Genomic DNA, 20,001 nt, shown 5'->3' on the forward strand with positions numbered 1-20,001 from the left:
GTTGTCAATAGCACTAAATAGAAAACATTTATGAATAGAACCTTCTACTGCTGTACATCCCATCCCTCAGTCAGGCAGGGTTAAAAGTGTACACCTCTTCTTCTCTCATGGCACTCCCTATTCTCATCGTCTTTCTGTTCTTGGCACTTTCTTCTTGTTATTTTTCTTTTATGGCTCATTTGGTGATTTGAGGAAATGAGTTAAACCAGAAATTCTATGGTTATTACTTTGCATCTTAAAAGGCTTGAATTTGAGAGAAGTTAACCACTTGAGGTAGCTGATTGAAGCGTGACCTGGAACTCGTGTTTGAGAGATTTGAGAGTTTCTTATGATGTATTCGCACACAGACATTCTTACACGAATATGCGAGTGAAATGGAAACGCTGTAGAGCCCTGCCATTAATTCCACCCCCAGGATAACAATAAATGACAAAAAGGAAAACAAATTCACAGGAGTTCATTTTATGTCATATCAAGACAGGACCAGGAAATATCGAATCTTTTCCCGATAAAGGAAGTCCTCCAGGTGGTTTTAAGGTAAAATCCTAGAGGGTTCCCATGTACACACTTTGGCTCCGGCCACCCAAACACCCCGAGGGAACATTCCTGTGGAGATGACTATCTGCTACCTGCGAGCATGTGTGCCTGTTGTGTAACTACACTCAGGGAATATACACACTCAAGCACACTCACATACACGTCCACACACGTTAAGACACAAACAAACAAACCCCTAACACTACATAAGCACGTGCACGCACATGATCACACCCCTACCACTATAGCCAGGCAGTAATGGCTTGGAGAAACAGAAGGCGGACTAGAACGCTTCCTGAGGGACACCTGTGCCGTCTGCTTGCAGGCATATAGTTACCTGACAGCTGAATCAGCGAGGTGCCCGTCTGTACGTACTGCCACCTGTGGGAGGCTGCGGGTGACGTCACAGTACACACACCCATTCCACTTCGGGAGTCGGGGACACAGTGGAGGTACATCCTTCTGGTGTCCAGAGAGTCACAAGATGATCCACAGAACACGCATATGCCCCAAGCAAAAGCTTATAAAGGGAAAAAAAGTCTTCCGTCTTCCGCACTGAAGGATTTCTGAAGGGAAGACCACCGATTTTGGAATAGATTTATGTTTCACAGGTCACCATTATGACCCATTGAAAGGTTTCCATTAAACAGTCCTTCAGATGAGGATCCATAGCTGTGTTTAAATATAGAGAACCACAGTAATCTCCCCAGTCTTTCTTCCTGGTCCTTCAAAAACCCTGCTCCTTACACTCCGATAGTGAAGCTCCCCTCAAAACAAGAACAGGGCGAGGCAAGCAGGCAGTAAGCTCTGGCCAACAGTTGTCTTGCCTGGATTTAGTGAGGAGGGGGGGGGGGGGGGTATGGTGGCAGGGTTAGAGAATTGGCTTTGTTTGTGATTGTACCTAATCCTCGGTCCTAATACTACTGACCAAGTGCATGTGTGCCTGACCACTGAAAACGAGTGACTGCAGCCTGGTTGGTTGACTGGGAGCAAGGGATTTACCAGAGCACTGGAGGAAAGCAGACAAGGTGGTCAGCATGGACTTAAACCATCAACTTTCATAGCGAGGTCATGATCCTTTCACAGTGCCCATTTGTAGCAGTGGGTGGGTCACGTATCCGTTCATGTCGAGTGGGTTAGAATGGTAGGAAGGAGGTGGAGGGGGGAAACCCTTCCAATCCAACCCTCCTCAAACATGACGCGCTCCCTCCTTCAGGCGGACACAGCTGACAGGGGTGGGGGGTAAAGGGGGGGGGGGGGGCTTTGAGGACAGACTCTGAAATTCTGCTTGGGTGGCGAAACCAGAGGGTAGGCACAGAGCAGGATTAGAGTGAAGCTGCTTAGAAAGTGTGGCGATTAGCCTGGTCGCCCCTGCCTCAATCGAGTGCCCTCCCCCTGGAGTGGTCACTTTAGGTCCATCAGCTAGGTGCTGGTGCTACTAGCCCTAATACATTGATGAAGCTATTGTGTGGCACAAGGATGGCATACTAGAATTAGATCACATTGACTTTATCCCAAAGAACTGCAGTTCAACTCATATTAAGTCATATTTAGTTCAGTTGGACTCATATTCAGTGCTTTTGTTAAGATATGACAAATAGGTGACATTGTACCATTCAAAAAAAATGGGCTGCAGGGATATCTAAAGTAAAGTAATGTCTAGGCTGTCAAGTACTCATCAAGACCGGGAACGACTAAAGTTACAAAATTATGCTCCTATAGTCCGAATGGAAGAGCAAATCCAATCCAAAAGTTGATCAAATTAATGGAGCTCATATGCAGGATTAAAAATACATACCTCACAGGCACTTTGGATGAAAGCATCAGCTTAATTAGTTAAGAGCTAGGCCTACATATAAAGACGACACATTGGTGTGTACTGGCATTCGTACATAGCCAGTAAGGGGTGTTTCCCAAAAGGGTTGTTGTGCAACAGTTATTATAAAACAATGGAGAGACTACCATTTTGAAATGACGTCTGTTAATTATGATCGTCATAAAACAATGCTTTCGTGAAGTACATCAACGAACGCTTGGGCCATGTCAAAGTCAACAAGTAATGCCACCATTTGGTCTAGAACATTAGCACCACATGGCCACCAGTGTTTTGCTTAGAGCGCCAGCATCTTCTCAACGTCTGTGCCCTCAGCTTCCTGAACCCCTATAGTCATGCACCACCAGTGGAGCTTCAGGAGCCCAGGAGCAGTGAGTCATTCCAAAACAAGAAACAAGCATGGGAGAATCACAGACCTCCACAAATGATGAGAGCAACACTTCACCCTGTACACGGAGGACCGGCGAATGGTTATTTTCTTTTCGAGTGGTGCTCAAAAGCCCATAGCCTAATGTCGAGAATAATTCATGTAATTTCTACATACCCCAGCTTTTCACCGTAGCCAAAAGAGGTATGGAAAAATATCCAAGCAGAGACAGAGAGTAGTAAATAAAAAAAACAAGAACTCTAAATCCAGAAGTGGATACTGGAGAGGTCCTTTTTGCAGCAGCCACAGTTCTGTGACAGTGAATGTGTAAAGGCATTACCTCTGGCTGGAGAGTGCCACACTTGAAAGAGGCGAAGGAGGCCAGTCGGCCCCGCCATGCTCCTGCACTTCCCGTTTCTATGACAACAGCCACGGCGCAGCCAAAAGCGACATCAACAGGCAAACCTCCCAGTCCAGGTGGCATCAGAGTGAGACAGTGAGAGCGAAGGGAGGACAAAAGCAACACAGTCCTCTCTCCCTCGCTCTCTCCCCGGCGGCAAGAGGGGTGCGTGTGGAGGGGTTGTGGGCTTTTTGGGGGGTTCTGGCTTGGTTTGTTGTTTTCGTTTGGCAAAGTTTTAAAAGCCCAGGGCTTCATTAGCAGGAAGTTCTTGTGAGGGAGCGGTGACGAGTCTGGTCTCCATGTCCCAGAGAGAGAGAGAGAGAAGGTGACAGCGTGAGAGCGCAAGACCGAGTGGCAGGAGAATGACATAACGGGTGAAAAGGGAACAACGGCTGGCTGACTGGCGTTAGCGTGGCAGGGCTGGAATGCGGGCATGACATTGGGTGGGGGGCGGATGGGGGTTGGTGCGCATGATGCCCACTCATGCCACACAAACAGCTTGGAGAGGGGGCGGGGGGTGGAGTTGATGGTTCTGCCCACCCACCCACCCACCCACCCTTCCCTCCAAGCTCACCTCATGGCAGCCTGCTCTGCTGGATCATGGCATTCACACAAGCGTGTGTGTGTGAGTGAGTGTGTCTGTGTGTGAGTGAGTGTGTCTGTGTGTATGTGGCATTTAAATAGCAAGTGAATGTGTGAGGCGTTTATAGAGCATTTACACTGACATCGACAGTTGCAAATGTCTGTGTGTGTGCCTAAGAGAAGGAGAGCGAGAGAGAGAGGGAGAGAGAGAACAAAAGAAAGAGAGTGCATGTTCCTTCTGATTGAACTTCTTTCCATACCACATAATAAATCCCTTCCATTCTGTAGTGTTGAGTTTCAGGTCAGTTTCAGAACAAGGACAGAGCCCTGGCCACAGTCACAATAATATTATCCAGATACTCTGCCAAGACGCAGTGAGAAAAATAAGAAGGAGACGAAGAAAGACATTAATCGAGAGACAGAGAGAGGGAAAGAGAGAAAGAAGAGTGAGTGCTGAGCATCCATGGGTGACTAGGCCAGACACAATGGCTTCCAGAGATTTAGCGTTTCTGTGACTCAATTAGCTGCTGCTATTGGATGCCATAAATCCAAAGTGCCCTGCATCTGAGGGACAAATGAATAGCCTTTCTTCCCAATCAACGGAAAATAAGAGGCTTTGATCTAGGAGAGCACTTCAAGTGCAGTTTATGAGACTCATGTTCTGGATCTTGCCTTTGAAACACATCTGGCTGCAAACTGGCTTCCAAAAGTGTGTGTGTGTGTGTGTATATTATGTGCCTGTGTGTGTGTGTGTGTGTGTGTTTGATATGGTCTTAAAATTTAGATGACAGTATTTTCAATTGTATTGACGCCTTGACGGTATCGAATTATATCATTGTGTTTATAATCTAAATTCATACACTTATGAACATACTTCGAAATGTTCTTTCCAAAAGCGAAAGTTCAAAATGATGCATTTCAAGAGTAAGATCAACAAGAAATATTAAGTTATGAAAAATGTATTTAATTAATTATAATTCAATTTCCATTATATAAAGTGGCTTGAAGAGTTTCTCGGATTAAACAGTAATAATAAAACAACTAAAAGGGCACTCAGAGTGCTCAGACCTCTGTCAAGGCCAAATGCTGCATCTCCCAATGTTGCGGAAAAAAATTCGGAGCCGCCTGGGAATCGGATCCGCACAAAAATGTAACGGATTCTCCCTTTAACCCATACTGTAGCTTTCCACCAAGTGAAAATCGAGCCTCTACTGATACAGACAGAAAGCCTAACCTCTTTGGTGGAGGTAATAATCATGATGAGGACTCTAATTACTAGCAGAATTAACATCGAAATGAAATGATATAACAAATAACAGGAAACTAATAATCAAAACAGCCATTAGCCCTCAAAACATGTTATCCAGGAACTCCAACCTGTTGACATTTTCCGGCTGGAGGCATGGCCTGGGGCAGGTCATGACCTTTACTTACGGATACGTAATTTACCGACGATTACAAAGACATGTAGTCTTCTGTTCTGTGTAAGGGTGTGTCACCTAGCGGTGTTTGCTAGGCACTCAGAAACTGAACCTGGTTGGTGAGGAGTCCAGTTCATGTGTGGTTTAGAGGTCTGTTCCCAACATAGTCAGTTCTCACGTAGAGAGGTGTGTGGTCGTTTGTGTGACAGAAAGAAAGAAAGAAAGAAAGAAAGAAAGAAAGAAAGAAAGAGAGAGAGAGAGAGAAAGAGCAAAAGAGAGAGAAAAAAAAGACTCAAATGTTAGTGTTTGTAGTGGACGTGTGTGTGTGTGTGGGTGCGTGTGTGTGTTTTGAGCTTGGTCTCATGTGCGTGTCCCTGTAGGAGTCACACAGGGCTGTTTATCAGTCAACTCAGAAGGGGCACAAGGACAGACATCAAAACACACTCTCCTGTCTCTCGAGCTCTCTGAAGAGCAGAGACCTCAGGTCAACAGAGCACCAGTCACCACCAGCACCACACCAATTACCAATGCAAAACACACACACACACACACACACACACATACACACGTCATGCTCCATCGCTCACAAGCATTCACTCACCCTCTCTCTGTCTAACAGAGACACCACTAAAACCATCTGAACCGCTCTCGTTCGCACACACGCACACACACGCACACACACCCACACCCACCCACAAACACACAAAACAGATGGGTAGGCAGAGGCTAAGGGTCCATTTTGATGCGTCACTTTGTGCTTAACAAGGTCTGACTAAAAAGTCACTTACACAGGCCAAACACAACCTGAGCAACCCAAGAGACACAAGCTGATTCCTCATGCACGCACACACACAGATACACACACACACACAAAGATACACACACACAGCCCCACTTCACTCAAGTTGTGTGGCTGCTAAGCGATGCGAACAGTTGTCAGAAAAGGGACAGATGGAAGGGGAGGAGTGGTGAGAGGAGAGGACAGGAGTTCTCTTCATACCATCCTACACAGAACACACACACACACACACACACACAACAAACACAGAGCAAACACACTGTTAGTGAGTAACAGATTTTTGAGGTGAAAAGACCAAATGTTCTAATTAAGGGGCATGAAAACAATTGACTAATGGCAGATTGACACCTAGGACACGCTTACACAAAGACACACACACACACACACACACACACACACACCATAATCTACAGCAGATTTCTGTGTACAAAAATGATCGTGTCAGATAACTGCATGCACTGAATCACACTTCCCTCCCGTCACATGAGAGTGTTTACCAAGGTAAACATGAACTGGGCATCACAACTTCAGAAAGGGAAACAACAAAATCCCAAACACACACTCAAGCCTCGAGTCAGAAGCAGTGTATAGCACCAAACATTCCCCAGATGTGCATGCTCACACTCTCTCCCTCACACACACACACACTACACTACACACACACACACACACACACACACCTGCATCGCATTAAGACATCCATAGCTTCGCCATAACTCACGGCCCGCATTGGCCCAATGTTGCCATGGAAACTGGGCCCCGTCCGCCGCATTCCCAGAATATTTCAGGAAGGGCATTGCATACAAATTCCCCGGCAGAGCCCCCACCCCACCCCGACACACATCCTTTGGTGAACCGAAGTACTTGAACACCGCCTCTTCAATACAAGGAGGACCACCCCAGGCAGCACTTCGTCTGACTGCCTTTTTTTTTTTTTTAAACTCAGATCTGCCAGCGTAGGGACAGAGCCTTCGTAACCGGAAAACACAGAGAGCGGCTGTGAACGACTCAAATCAGTCTGTGGTCGGGATGACGGTTCAGACAGGCCGATTGGCCGTGAAGCAGAGCTGATCTTAGAAAAGTTCCTGACCAGCAGTTCAGGACAGAGACGTCACTGGTGAGAATTCACGCGTTCACCGCCTACCAAGAACAGGAGGACGGATGAGGCAGGGTAGGGGGTAGGGGGTGGAGAGGTGAGTAGAGAAGGAAATGAGAAATGCCACCAGAGGGAGTGTGGACAAGAGAGTGAGAGAGAGTGAGAGAGAGAGGTGATTTAAGAGCATTTGGGGGGGGGGGGGGGGGGGGGGCAAAGGGAGGTATAGAAGGAAGACCGAGGTACAGAGAGAGAGAGCGAGAGAGAAAGAGATAGAGAGATAGAGGGATGTCTAGACCGATGTGGGTCAGGACAGGTTGGTGGCCATTAAAGGCCTGTGACTGATGCTGCTGCCACAGCGACGCCCCAATCCACTGACAGTGACAGAGCACCCATCACCGTAAACAGGCCATCACTCTCTCTCTCTCTCTCTCTCTCTCCATCTCTGAGGAAAACCTCACCATCACTACCTCCCTCCCATCTTATCGGGCCAGTGCAAGCTAGGGCTATCTTCAGGACAACCAGGGCCTAGGGGCACAAGCACGAGAAAAATTGCCCTAAAACCCACCCATAACATGCCGTCCTGGTGTGCATGTTACCCATTTCACAAGCGAGTGCTAAATTCACATTGAGACTTGTCTGGAAGCCAGACACCCAAGATGTCCAAAAATCGCTGATAAATAATGTTTACCGATTCATGAGACCGAATATAAGGTTTAAATAATAGCTACTTAGATTGATGCCTGTTTGAATAAGAGAAAACCGTGGCCTTATGACACTGAGAAAGGTCAAGGTCCTCAAAGAAGGTTTCATATCATCACAAGACTTCCAATTATACACTGGTAGAGCTATGTTCGAATGGCTGGTAAAAGGGTCGGATGGATAGAGAGTAATTACAATAAGTCACCCACAGGTGTCACACTGAGTTCTTACAAGGGCGTAGGAGTCAGGCCTCCATGGGGAGGCTCTCCCAAAGATTTCCAAAACGGGCTCTCTGGTTGGCTAACGGTCTGCAGACAGAGGTCTGTGGTTGGCTGGAATTCCAGGCCCTTTCATGTCTAAAAAGAGAGCCTGCAGACCTGGAAAAGGACTAAACTACTGAGAGCAGGTCAGGATTGGGCCAGAGTCTGGAGGAAGAGAGGTTCTGATTGGCTGCTGCTCTGCAAGCGGCTAGTCTGTGGCAGAGTGGTACATCAAAGGCAACCACACCAAGAGGTCCTTGTGGGTATCTACCTCTGGCATCGGAGGGAGTCTCCTGGCGCGCACACACACACACACACACACACACACACACTAAAAATGACTTGAAAACAAACATTTGCACAGAGCAGTCAAACACACAGCACCCATATGGATAGGTACACACAAAAAAAAAAAAAAAAGATTCACGCACACTGCAGGCACACACACACACACACACACACACACACACACACACAACATGCCAAGCAACAAAACACGGATCATTGCATTGCAGCTGCTGTTTACGTTGCCCTCATCTCTACCCTTCTGGCTTTCTGAAGCCATATTTTGTTCGTACGGCTGTAAAAGTGGTAAGGCTACCCCTCCATCTCATTTTCCACTGTACCCTGGATCTGTCTGACATTCTCTCCACTCCTCTTTTCTCTTCCCTCCTTTCCTCTTCTCCTCTCTCTCTCTCTCGCTCGCTCCAGAGCCCCAGGGCCCCTAATGACAGGGTTGAGGAAAGTGGCGCCCTACTCCACTGACAAAATACAGAGGCAGAGAGACGGAGATGGAGGGAGAGAGTCAGATGAATAGAGGTAGAGAAAGAGGAATGAGAAGAAAATATATAGGGGATAGGAGCATGTCTTCCATAGGTGCAATAAGGAGTCAGGCACCGGCATTTGGGCATTATATTGTCTCTTGCATGAGTGGGGCAAGTCCTCGCGCGCACGCACGCACGCACGCACGCAACGGGAGGTTATGGTGATGAGTCAGACATTGAGCATTGTGCTTGAACACAATGCGCGCGCGCACACGCGCACACACACACACACACACACACACACACACACACACACACACACACACACACACACACACACACACACACACACACCTTCCACTGCTCATCATCTATGAAAGGGCACAAGCCTGATTCCAGTCAACCCACAGACTCAGATATGCCCCCGCCGGACCAGCCTTATCAACTGGTGCCACCAGAGGTCTCCTCTCCCGGGTATTAGCCAAAAGGTCTTTAGAGGTCACGTAACCATCCAATCAATACCCCACCCCTCATAACACAAAAACCTGAATAAAGCCAACAGGCCAGATGGTGGGAGGGACCTTCCTGTAGACATCAAGAGTTTGAGTGGGCAGAAAAAAAGATGGACAGGTCTGGCATTCAATCCAATACAAACTTTACTTGCAGATGGGGGCCCAAAAGAAGTGGAGTTTTGTCAATTAGACTGTATTTCTAGTATCTCCATTAGGTTGTGGTTGGGGTGTTTTTTTAGGTTCCAGCTCAATGGATAAGCTGATGCCAATAAAAAGCCACAACGAGGTGCATACCTCGTGAGCATTGCTGTCATTACGATAGGTCAAGACTGACTGAAAATGGCAGACACTTCCCTTACTAAGAAATGAGACTATTCAGGTTTCACTTCCAGACAATATAAACCTACTGTAAGCAAAATACAAAAGAGGAAGACAACATTATTTCTGGAGCAGAATTTCAACCCACTTCCCTAAAACACACACACACACACACACACACACACACACGCACACCACACGGACACAGTTCTGACGCCAGTATGACGCCTGGGAACAGAAGCTGATCAGCAGGATTGTATTTTGCTTGAGATTAGTGGAGAGTTCATTACTGAGGTCTGGGCTTGTGCTGGCCTCTGGCCTAGAGAGTAAATGAGAACAGAGATGGAGAAAGTGTGTGTGTGTGTGTGTGTGTGTGTGTGTGTGTGTGTGTGTGTGTGTGTATGTGTGTAAGTATGAGCGAGAAAGAGAGAGAGAAAGAGAAAGAGAAAGCGAGAGAGAGAGAGAGAGTGTGTGCTTGTCTGTATTTAACTGGGAGGGGGAATACAAAATTGTCTAACAACTCTAACAGCAGTGCAACATGCTTCCAGGTTAGTTTGTAATTTAGAGTATTCTGTGACCAGACATGCTATGGGTAACCGTAACAGCATTTCTGTTAGTTTTAGCGTGTCACGTGTGAGCAACTCATCAACTAATATCCACTGCTCAACACCTCTGCAAAGGTGAGGTGAGAATTACATTCTAGCGCTGGAACATGGGAAAGGGCAAAATAGAGAACCCTTTGAGAAAACATATTCTCTCATTTCAGCCGAGCCCAGGACGCCACCTTCGATCCTTCACTAACCACTTGACAGCACAGAGTCAACAAGAATGCCTGGCCTTTACAGTTACCCGCTGGTCGATCGATCTCCGCTAATCTTCACAACATCAGTCTCTAACTGACTTGGTTCAGAGGATAAAACTGGTCTAGAGAATATCACAAATTAACTGATTTCTGATCAGCGGCAATTACAAATCTAGGACGCAGAAATAGCTCCAAAAAAAGAAGGCTACCGCTGTAGGTCACAAAGCTCCAAAAAGTGGCGAGGGGGCGAAAAAAAAATCAGGTGAATGAGTTCGTTAACATCTTAAATTAAACTTCTTTTGTTCGGCTTAATTAGCTGAGTGATGCTAATTAGCATCTTTCATATGATTAGCTAGCCTGCAGGGGCTAGAGTGAGCGAATAAGGAGAGGTCACTAGAACCAGGGCCTGAGATACCATGACTAAGCATGGCTATAAACACAACCTCTCTGGAGAATCTCTGGCGCCGGGAAATATTTTAGTCGGTTTCTTCAGCTGACAGTTTTTTTCCAACTGCGCGAACAGACTGAGGGAATACATGTATGTAAAAATCAGGCTCCCTGGGATTTGAACCCTGAACCTTGGTGTTACAGACTTTGTGCTGCACTGCAGAGCAAGAACGCTCCGTTCTTAGAACCAGCAGAAGCTACAGCATTCAAAATTCTCTTTTTCATATTTGCTCCTTCCCAGCCTAGCTTTTCCTGGGGCACAAAGACTCCGTCTTCTCCACTTCCCCAACACTGTTTATGCCACTGAGCCTTTTCACTCGTTTAAGGATGCAAGGCACAGAGGATCTAAGGGTACTCACAGTTCTCACAGACTGACAGTTGGAGGTCTGGTGGCAGTTGTAGACCACCCCCAAATAAGCCTCCTCTATGCACTTATGCAATATGGCCACCCCCATCTCTTCCACACAGCCACCCACTCAGACACAGACACAGAGACACACACACACACACACACACACTTACACCTAGCTCCAGGCTGGCAAATTCAATACCACCCGCATGCAGCCTCTCTCTCTGCGGAGGGCCTCTCTCTCAGCCTTCCCCTTGTTTCCCCGAGTCCCTCTACACCCCTTCAGCGATACGGCCTTCCTGTCCTCCTCACTTCACCACCACCCCTACACATATCGTTTCTTTGCCTCTCCTTCCACCTCTCCCATTCCTTCCATCTTGTTTTAGAGTCTCGTCTGTGAACCGTATCAAAAGAGTGTGTGTGTGTGTGTGTGTGTGTGTGTGTGTGTGTGTGTGTTCCACCATAGAGACCTCACAGGTTCCAAAGTCACCAGAGTTTAAATAGGAAACATTATCTCTCAAGTTCACCCTCTCCCTCTCTCTCTCTCTCTCTCTCTCCATCCCCCTCTCTTTCCCTCTGGTTGAGAGGCCCAGGCAGGGGACTAGGACAACAACACTGTTTGCAGAACTGCTTAAAAAAAAGAGAGAAAAAAAAAAAACATAAGGCAGGAATGACATAAGGCATGCCCAACGGCTACCCCTACCCTAAACTTCCCGCCAAGTTTTCAAATTAACACACACACACACACACACACACACACACACACACACACGCGCTTTGAAAAAAATGTCTGGACTGTGTCAGTTTTGTATTGACTTTTTTTAACTGCCCGTCTTACCGTTGGTCCAACGGTAAGCAGCATTGACCGTTATTATTTTAAATTTAAGGGAGGAGGAGTGGCCGTTTCTCTGCTAAAGAGCGCCAGCACGGTATTAAATTGTGAAAAGATAACGTTCACTTCAGCCAGCACTGAATACTGTGGTATACCAGACACGTTCTTCTTCCTTCTACACCCCCACCCCACCCCACCCACCTTTCCTTTCCTTTGCTCTTATTGACCCTATACCATGACCCTATATTCTTTCTCTTTATTTCTTTCTTTCTATCTTTCTCTTGCTTTTCCTTTTGATTTGTCTCTCAGTTATGGACAATGGAACTTCAAATAGTAAATCTGAAAAATGAAAAGGCATATAAAAAGAAGCCAAGAGAGCAGGAGGGCAACACAAAGTCTGAGGGAGATGAACCTGTAGGCGGCTGCTGAATCTGCACCAGCTGACTGCAGGCTGTGGCCCTGGGGGGTGGTGGGTGGTTGGTGAATGTGGGGGGCACGGTGACGCGGGTCAGGTCCAGGTGAACCCAGCAGACCATGGGGGCGACCAGAGCTCTCAGATCTGAGGCTGAAGGGACTGGTTAGTTGCATTAATTCCAACTTATTTATACCTAGTATAAATATATTACTTTTATTGGCATTTAAACATTTCTTGGTGAGGGCTCTTTGTTCAGACCTGGGGAAGGAGGTGAGAACTCCCTTCCCCCCAGGTTTGGGCAAAAGTGTCTGCAGCCATGGCCTATTTTGAATAGCTGGTAACACCCCTTAACCATTATGTATATAAGAGCCTGTTCTCTAAGGAGTAGGTTAGATAAGCTAAGGTAAAACACTGTGAGTGAGTGTGTGACTTCAAGCCTCTGTCTCAACAATGTGTGGCCGCCATTGTTAAGAATAAACCTGGATCATCACTGACAAATCCATGACTGAGTCTTCCAATATATGGTAGTAAACTAATTACCATCAGATGGAGGTTCTGGACCGAGAGATAAATTCTTGGATTTCGCTGAGATTTCAGCTCTGCTGTAAGAGTCCTACAACTGCCTGGTTTTGACACAACACATGGTAAGTAATTAGATTAAATTGCTTACCTAACCTTAGGAATAATAGGATAGCAAGTGCCTGTGCAGTATCACAGAAGATTTTTGGGTGCGGTAACGCTCAAGGGTAGCCACTGTCAACCGCTGTCTGAGTTGATGGGTTGACATGCTACAATGTATTGCTGTCTGTCTCAGATGTTAGGTCCAAAGGGATTATATGTGTTGTGAACAAAAACGGGTGTTGTGAAAACAGGACACAGCATTATTTTAAATTTAAGTTAATTTGTACATTGTTACATTAAATTGTGGAAACTCAGTGCTTGGATTTGACCAGTCATGTTTCAAGACATAGGATTCTCTAAATCCAGATTTCAAAATGCGTTTGAGAAGGTCAGATTTTAAGACTGCTAGATTTTAGACTGTAACTTCTCACAGAAAGTTACAGACAACTTTCACACATTTCACTTAATTCACACGTCAGGTCCAGCCTTGACTGAGACCCTCAATAGCCCATCAGGCTTAAGTGACCACACCCAAGCCACATAGCAAGACTAATTATTTTTATGCAAGACATTATTTTCTTAACCCATTGTATGAAGTGTAAAACATTTTTACCAACAATTGTAAGAATATTTTTGGTAATTTTTTTTGGGGGGACAGTCTTCATCCTGCATATACAGTAGGTGTTTAAGATAACTACACATTCCCTGAGTAATGATCTTACAGCAACAAAAGTGCTGTAACATCAAAAGGGGGAGGAGCTGAGGCTTAGCTTCAGAGCGATTTAGATCCTACAAGTCATACATATCATAAATAAGATGATAACTGCAGAATTTATTTTATCTAAACAGGTTTAAGCTGCTGAATGTCTGACCTCATCAAAAGGATGCCAGGGACATTGATTTAATTGAATGCCTTGGATGGTTTGGCATTTCACTGGTCCCTGAAGTCTGGATGAAAAACTGAATCTTATGAGACCATCTTTGAAACTAACTTGTAAACTGTAACTTACTTCTTTCCTTTCTCTAGGCGTGAACATAAGTCCCTGCAATAAGCAAATGAATGTGTGTGTGTGTCTGTCTGCCGACCGGCTGTATGAGTGAATTACCATGACTTCTCACTAACTCTTTTCAGGTTCAGCTTTCATATGCAAACCGGAATATTTGGCCTCCTGTCCTTAGGAAAGCTGGGCACATCTAACCCAAGTTAAAATCATTATATGAAGTGTTACAATTATGAACAATTGCAAGCATATCCCTGAGTAATGATCTTTTTGTTTTTTTTTGTGTCTTTTAAGCAGGTCTTAGTTGCTGAATTCTGACCTAACAAAATGACGCCAGGGGCGCTGAATTAATGAAATGCCTTATATGGTTTGGCATTTCACTGGCCCCTGAAATCTGGATGAAATAAGGGTTTTTATGACACAATGCTTTAACGAAATGTTTAACTACTGTAACTGGAACTCTAAATAACGTATTTTCTTTTAGGAATGGAAACATTGTCTCCTGAGCAAGCAAATTAATCTGTGTATGTGTGAATGGGCTGGCCAGCCATAGAATGAATGAAGTTACAGAACTGTTAACCCCAAATGTGACCACTGCTTTTGTTTTCAGGTGAAATTGTTTGATTAACTTTCAAATATTCAACGTCTTGCTCTAAAGGATATCTGTGAATATTTTTTTTTAATGACATTTGCTAACACTGTTTCTTCCTGAAAACCTGCTTCTTAAACCGCAAGGGCGCCACATACATTAACATCCAATGGCGAATCTGGGCGCAGACATACCATCAACAGCTTTTCACACCCAATACCAAATGTCTATTGTCTAATGTGTGGAGTATGCTAAGAGGCTTCCTGCCTCATGTAAGTGTTGTCCAGTATTATCTCCCCCAAAATCTCGTTACAGGATATGGAGATTAGCGGATGAAGGACAACTGCACCATTCAACCCAGATCAACCCCTCTGGAAGAAACCATCAGACGGGACAGCCAACACCTTATTCAGCCTCGTCACGATGACAACAAGGAAAGAAGATGTCAAAAAGGGGGACATTTGAACCCAAATCAACCCATCTGGAGGAACAAAACCATTGGACCATCAGACGGGACAGCCATCACCTTCAACCATCAAAGAAGATCCACATCTCTTGACCAAAAGGAACCACTCAAAGACGATCAACACCTCTCACCCTGAAGGAATCACTCAAGAGCCATCTCCTGATATGCTAAGGAGTGAATAGGCTGGACGACCCCATATGGAGCAAAGAATGGAGACACTCACACAAGACACACACACACACAAGGACACTCGCACACACACACGGAAAAACACAAGGACACTCGCACACACACACGGAAAATCACAAGACACCACACACGCACACACACATACACACACACACACACACAGACTCACACACACACGGACACTTGACTCAAGACACACACACACACGGACACTTGATTACAAGGACACTAAAGCGTATTACCCTTCAACCGACATTATAATAAAGAAATTTTACATGGCATGGACCACTTAGTAACCAGAAAGGAAATGTTTTAAAAATGTTCTGTCTTTTGTTTAATCCTAAACATTTTTGATTTGTTTGTTTTGTTAGTTTATTTTAGTTTAGGATTCATGTGATTTGATTTTTAAGCTTTTGGTTCACTTTTTAATTTTATTTCCCTGCTGGCTACAATGTACTGTACATGTATTTATTACTGCTGAGAATACTATGCCCCATTTGTGAGACAGAGATTGAACAAAGCCACTCACACAAGGAAAAGAAGAAAATATAGTTAATATCTAATGTTATGTTTAAGACATTCTGTCTTAAAAAGGGGGAATGAAGGGACTGGTTAGTTGCATTAATTCCAACTTATTTATACCTAGTATAAATATATTACTTTTATTGGCATTTAAACATTTCTTGGTGAGGGCTCTTTGTTCAGACCTGGGGAAGGAGGTGAGAACTCCCTTCCCCCCAGGTTTGGGCAAAAGTGTCTGCAGCCATGGCCTATTTTGAATAGCTGGTAACACCCCTTAACCATTATGTATATAAGAGCCTGTTCTCTAAGGAGTAGGTTAGATAAGCTAAGGTAAAACACTGTGAGTGAGTGTGTGACTTCAAGCCTCTGTCTCAACAATGTGTGGCCGCCATTGTTAAGAATAAACCTGGATCATCACTGACAAATCCATGACTGAGTCTTCCAATATATGGTAGTAAACTAATTACCATCAAGGCCATCTTGTTTGGACAGCGAACTCTCCTGTGACCAGCTAATGCCATTAAGACCTGTGCATGTTTTGAGTGTATGTGAAAGAGTATGTTTGTGTGTGTTTGTTTGTGTGTGTTTGTGTGTGTGTCATGTGCCTTATTAGTTAGGGTAGGGAAAGGGAGGGATAGTCTTTGATGAGCCAGGTCATGCAATGTATTTATAGACAGCGGCACAGCTGTCAGATCTCAATTGATTTTTTTCAGTGTGCTTCTGTGTGTTTGTGTTGTTGAGGGAAGGAGACACACTGAGGTAAAACAAACACCATACTACCTTAAGTTTAATCAAATTTGTTTTCATGTGGTATCACAATGCAATATCTAATGATATCATTGCTGTGCCAAAAAGCATCTTTTTACCAACATACTATACACAAACACACGCACCTTTCTGACAAATATGACAATTAACATGGTAATTTATACAATATGATATAGTTTACCCTTCCAGAATGTTCTCTAGCTTGCATTTGAATACTCAACTGAACTAACGGATTCTTAATAGCACCAAAGTTAAACAAAACCTTAACTGGCTATAGTTTAACCTATGCTTCTCTCTTCTTATCTTCCCAAACATCAAGCCTGCCTTTTCCATCTCTTCAAAGGTTTTTAAATGATCCATCCATCTGTTCAGATTCATAAGGGAGTCTTAAGGCAGGGTAATAAGGGAGTGTTGAGCTTCTGAACAGCGGTGACAGCTGACAGACACCCTGCTGGCCAATAAAGACAAAGACAGCTGCTGGACCAGCCAATCAACACCAGGGCCAAGTGTTTTGTTTCCCAATGGTAAAGCAGACAGGTGAAAACATGACAGGATATGGTCACTCAGATGTAGGGGGGGGTGGGGGAAGACCACACAGAGTTAGGTAGAGGGTACCCAGTCACATCACAGCTCCAGGTGGCCCAGGTGAGGGTGAGCTGTGTATGGGCACGTACCTGCAAGAGGCACCTGAATGACAAGTTGAAGAGATTTCACTCTTCATACTAACTGTCTGCAGCGCGCGCGCACACACACACACACACACACACACACACACACACACACACACACACACACACACACACACACGTACGTGTGGCTAACATCTTAAATACATGATGCCTAGTCATCAGGACCTCAATCAATTCTACATCATTGAGAAAAGAAGGGAGATTTGGAAGAGCGGTGCAGATGGCAACTGAAATATTGATTACACAGATAAAAGAAAAAAGGAAGAAACTGATGGGGGAGAGGGAGAAAAAGAGGGAGTGGGAGAGAAAGAAATGGGAGAGGAAAGACAGTAAAGGAGAGCGAGAGAGTGAGGGAGAAAGAAAGAAGAAATAAGGGACAGAAGGTAACTGAGGAAAAAAACTTTCTTAAGGGATTAGAATTAAGCTTGTGACACACAACTTAAACTAAACTAGTGGTGAAACAAGAAAGGAAAAGAAGATGAAAGCAAACGGTAAGAAAGCTCCTCTCATGCCAAGTGTTCCTATGACCCCACAGAATCCATAAAGTCTTGCTGTGATAATAAGAATGACATCACACCAATAAAGTAACATTTTAACAGCTTCTCATCAACCTGCTTGAACTTTGACCTATGAAGGAAGCACAGCCTGGTTTAGTCATTCTTATGCCGGCCATTACCCTTTATTAAACACAATATAAGTGCGGAGAGGCTACAGCTAGGTAAAATAATTGCAGGGACTAAGTGATAAACATGTGACCTACATGCTCACATCCATGAACTTGTATATTATGGATGTAGTCAGTGGCAAATGACTGCCTGGAGGTGGCCAGTCATCTCCGGTCCAATCACCAAAAATAAGCACGGACGCACGCACGCACGCACACACACACACACACACACACACACACACACACACACACACTTACGGGGCAAGAGATTATGGCCAGCCACATAAGGAACTGAGCCAGCACAATGTGGCTCCCATACAGATAGGTAACAACCTCTGACCTGCCCGTCCCAGCACTGTGTATTCCACAGCGAGTTTCTAATGAGCTTCACTGGAGGATCTTTACATGTTGGATTCATTTGGTGTTCAGGCAGCTAAAAGTCATGTATCCCTATTGGAGCTTCTTCTGTCTGATTGGAGTGTTCAGTGCGTGCTCCCTTCCAAGCAGCACGTGCAGCATATCAACGCTCATCAAACGCCTTTGGCCTCCACGGGCGACACATGTCAGTTATAGAAGAGGGGGGAGGGAAATACAGAGAGAGAGAGAGAGAGAGAGAGAGAGAGAGAGAGAGAGAGAGAGAGAGAGAGAGAGAGAGAGAGAGAGAGAGAGAGAGAGAGAGGGGTCATCTCTCTTAGATCACTGCCACTGCCTGTCCCCTTTCGGCTGGTGCACTGGTGACCCACTTAGCGGAGCGGCTGCCATGCTTTCCAGGCCAAAGGACACGTGGAAAATCACTGAGGGCTGGATGGATTCATGGATGGATGGTAATGGCGGACTGGAGGTTTATATGGCACTTTTCAGGGAGTGCGCGTGGTAATGGTGTGAGATGTGGGGGACAGCGGGAGAGCCATAAAAATGACCCTGTCTGCTTTGTGGTTTTCAGAACTAAGACCGGCGACTGCAGAAGTCATGGTGTGTGATGTATGTGTATGTGTATGTGTGTGTGTGTGTGTGTGTGTGTGTGTGTGTGTGTGTGTGAGAGAGAAAGAAAGTTAATAAGACGATAAATGACTGAGATGTGGAGTTGCTCTGTTTGCATGTAAATGTATGTGTGTGTGTGTGTGTGTGTGTGTGTGTGTGTGTGTGTGTGTGTGTATAAGTCCATCCATGTGGAAATACGGCTGCGTTCAAGTGTGTTTGCACACACACACACACTGACAGCGTGGCTGCTGCTGCTCACTGGAGCCCTGCCTTGTGTGGCTGGCCTCTGCACCAACCGCTTGCTGTTTACGGCGCAGCAGTGCTGTTTACAGCCAGTCAGTGTCAGCAAGGGGAAGCCCAGTCAAAACACAATCCCCCAACCATCTTACTGTCTCCCAGCCAGTACAAAGCACATAATGGATCACACACGGCCAAGAGGGCGTCCTGGGAAATGAATGTAATACCGACAGGAATGCGAAATAGCCTTAGCGGATCCATTTTCAGGTTGATATTTGCTTTTTTTCTACTTTGTAATGTACATATTTGGTGAAATGTGACACTGGGTTTGACCTGAACCGACACTGAATGCTGCCTTGTACAGTCAACAAATTGCAGAGGACTTTTCTGTGGTGTTCCAAAAAATTCAAAAGGGAGTCTGGGAAAACCTTACCTGGTATCTGACTGGAAACATCTCCTTTGGGTTCACATTTTGGGACTGAGCAGTCTAGAGAAAGACAAAAGAAAGAAAGAAAGAAGGGGAAAACGCAAATCAGTCAAAGTGCAAGATTACAGAATAGCTAACTAATAAACGAATCACGATGTTCACAGTTTTTTTTTTGCACAAAAGGGGACAGATGGACTTTCCCGTGGCCTTTAGCACAGAACAAACACAAACACACATGTCCGCAGGCACGCACCAATACACACACACAAACAAACAAACACAAGTCTATCATCTGTGTGTGTGAATATGTTGAGTTTGTGCCAAGTTAACCCACTCAGAAGCACCAAGACCCCCTGAAGCATGTGGCCCAATAGCCCTTGACCCAGCACAATGGTTTTTTCACTCGATCG

The 20,001-nt window shown here is 45.3% G+C and overlaps 1 protein-coding gene across 1 annotated transcript in view; it reads right to left on the reverse strand.

The window, feature by feature from the left end:
- The window catches only part of trioa (trio Rho guanine nucleotide exchange factor a), a 116,332-nt gene that overhangs the window by 73,925 nt on the left and 22,406 nt on the right, over nt 1-20,001 (reverse strand). The window contains 1 exon segment of the mRNA XM_080837427.1: nt 19,598-19,651. Within this exon segment, the coding sequence (XP_080693553.1) occupies nt 19,598-19,651 (54 nt within the window).

This window comes from Sprattus sprattus (assembly GCF_963457725.1).
Source record: "Sprattus sprattus genome assembly, chromosome: 4".
In the NCBI taxonomy this organism is placed as follows: Eukaryota; Metazoa; Chordata; class Actinopteri; order Clupeiformes; family Clupeidae; genus Sprattus; species Sprattus sprattus.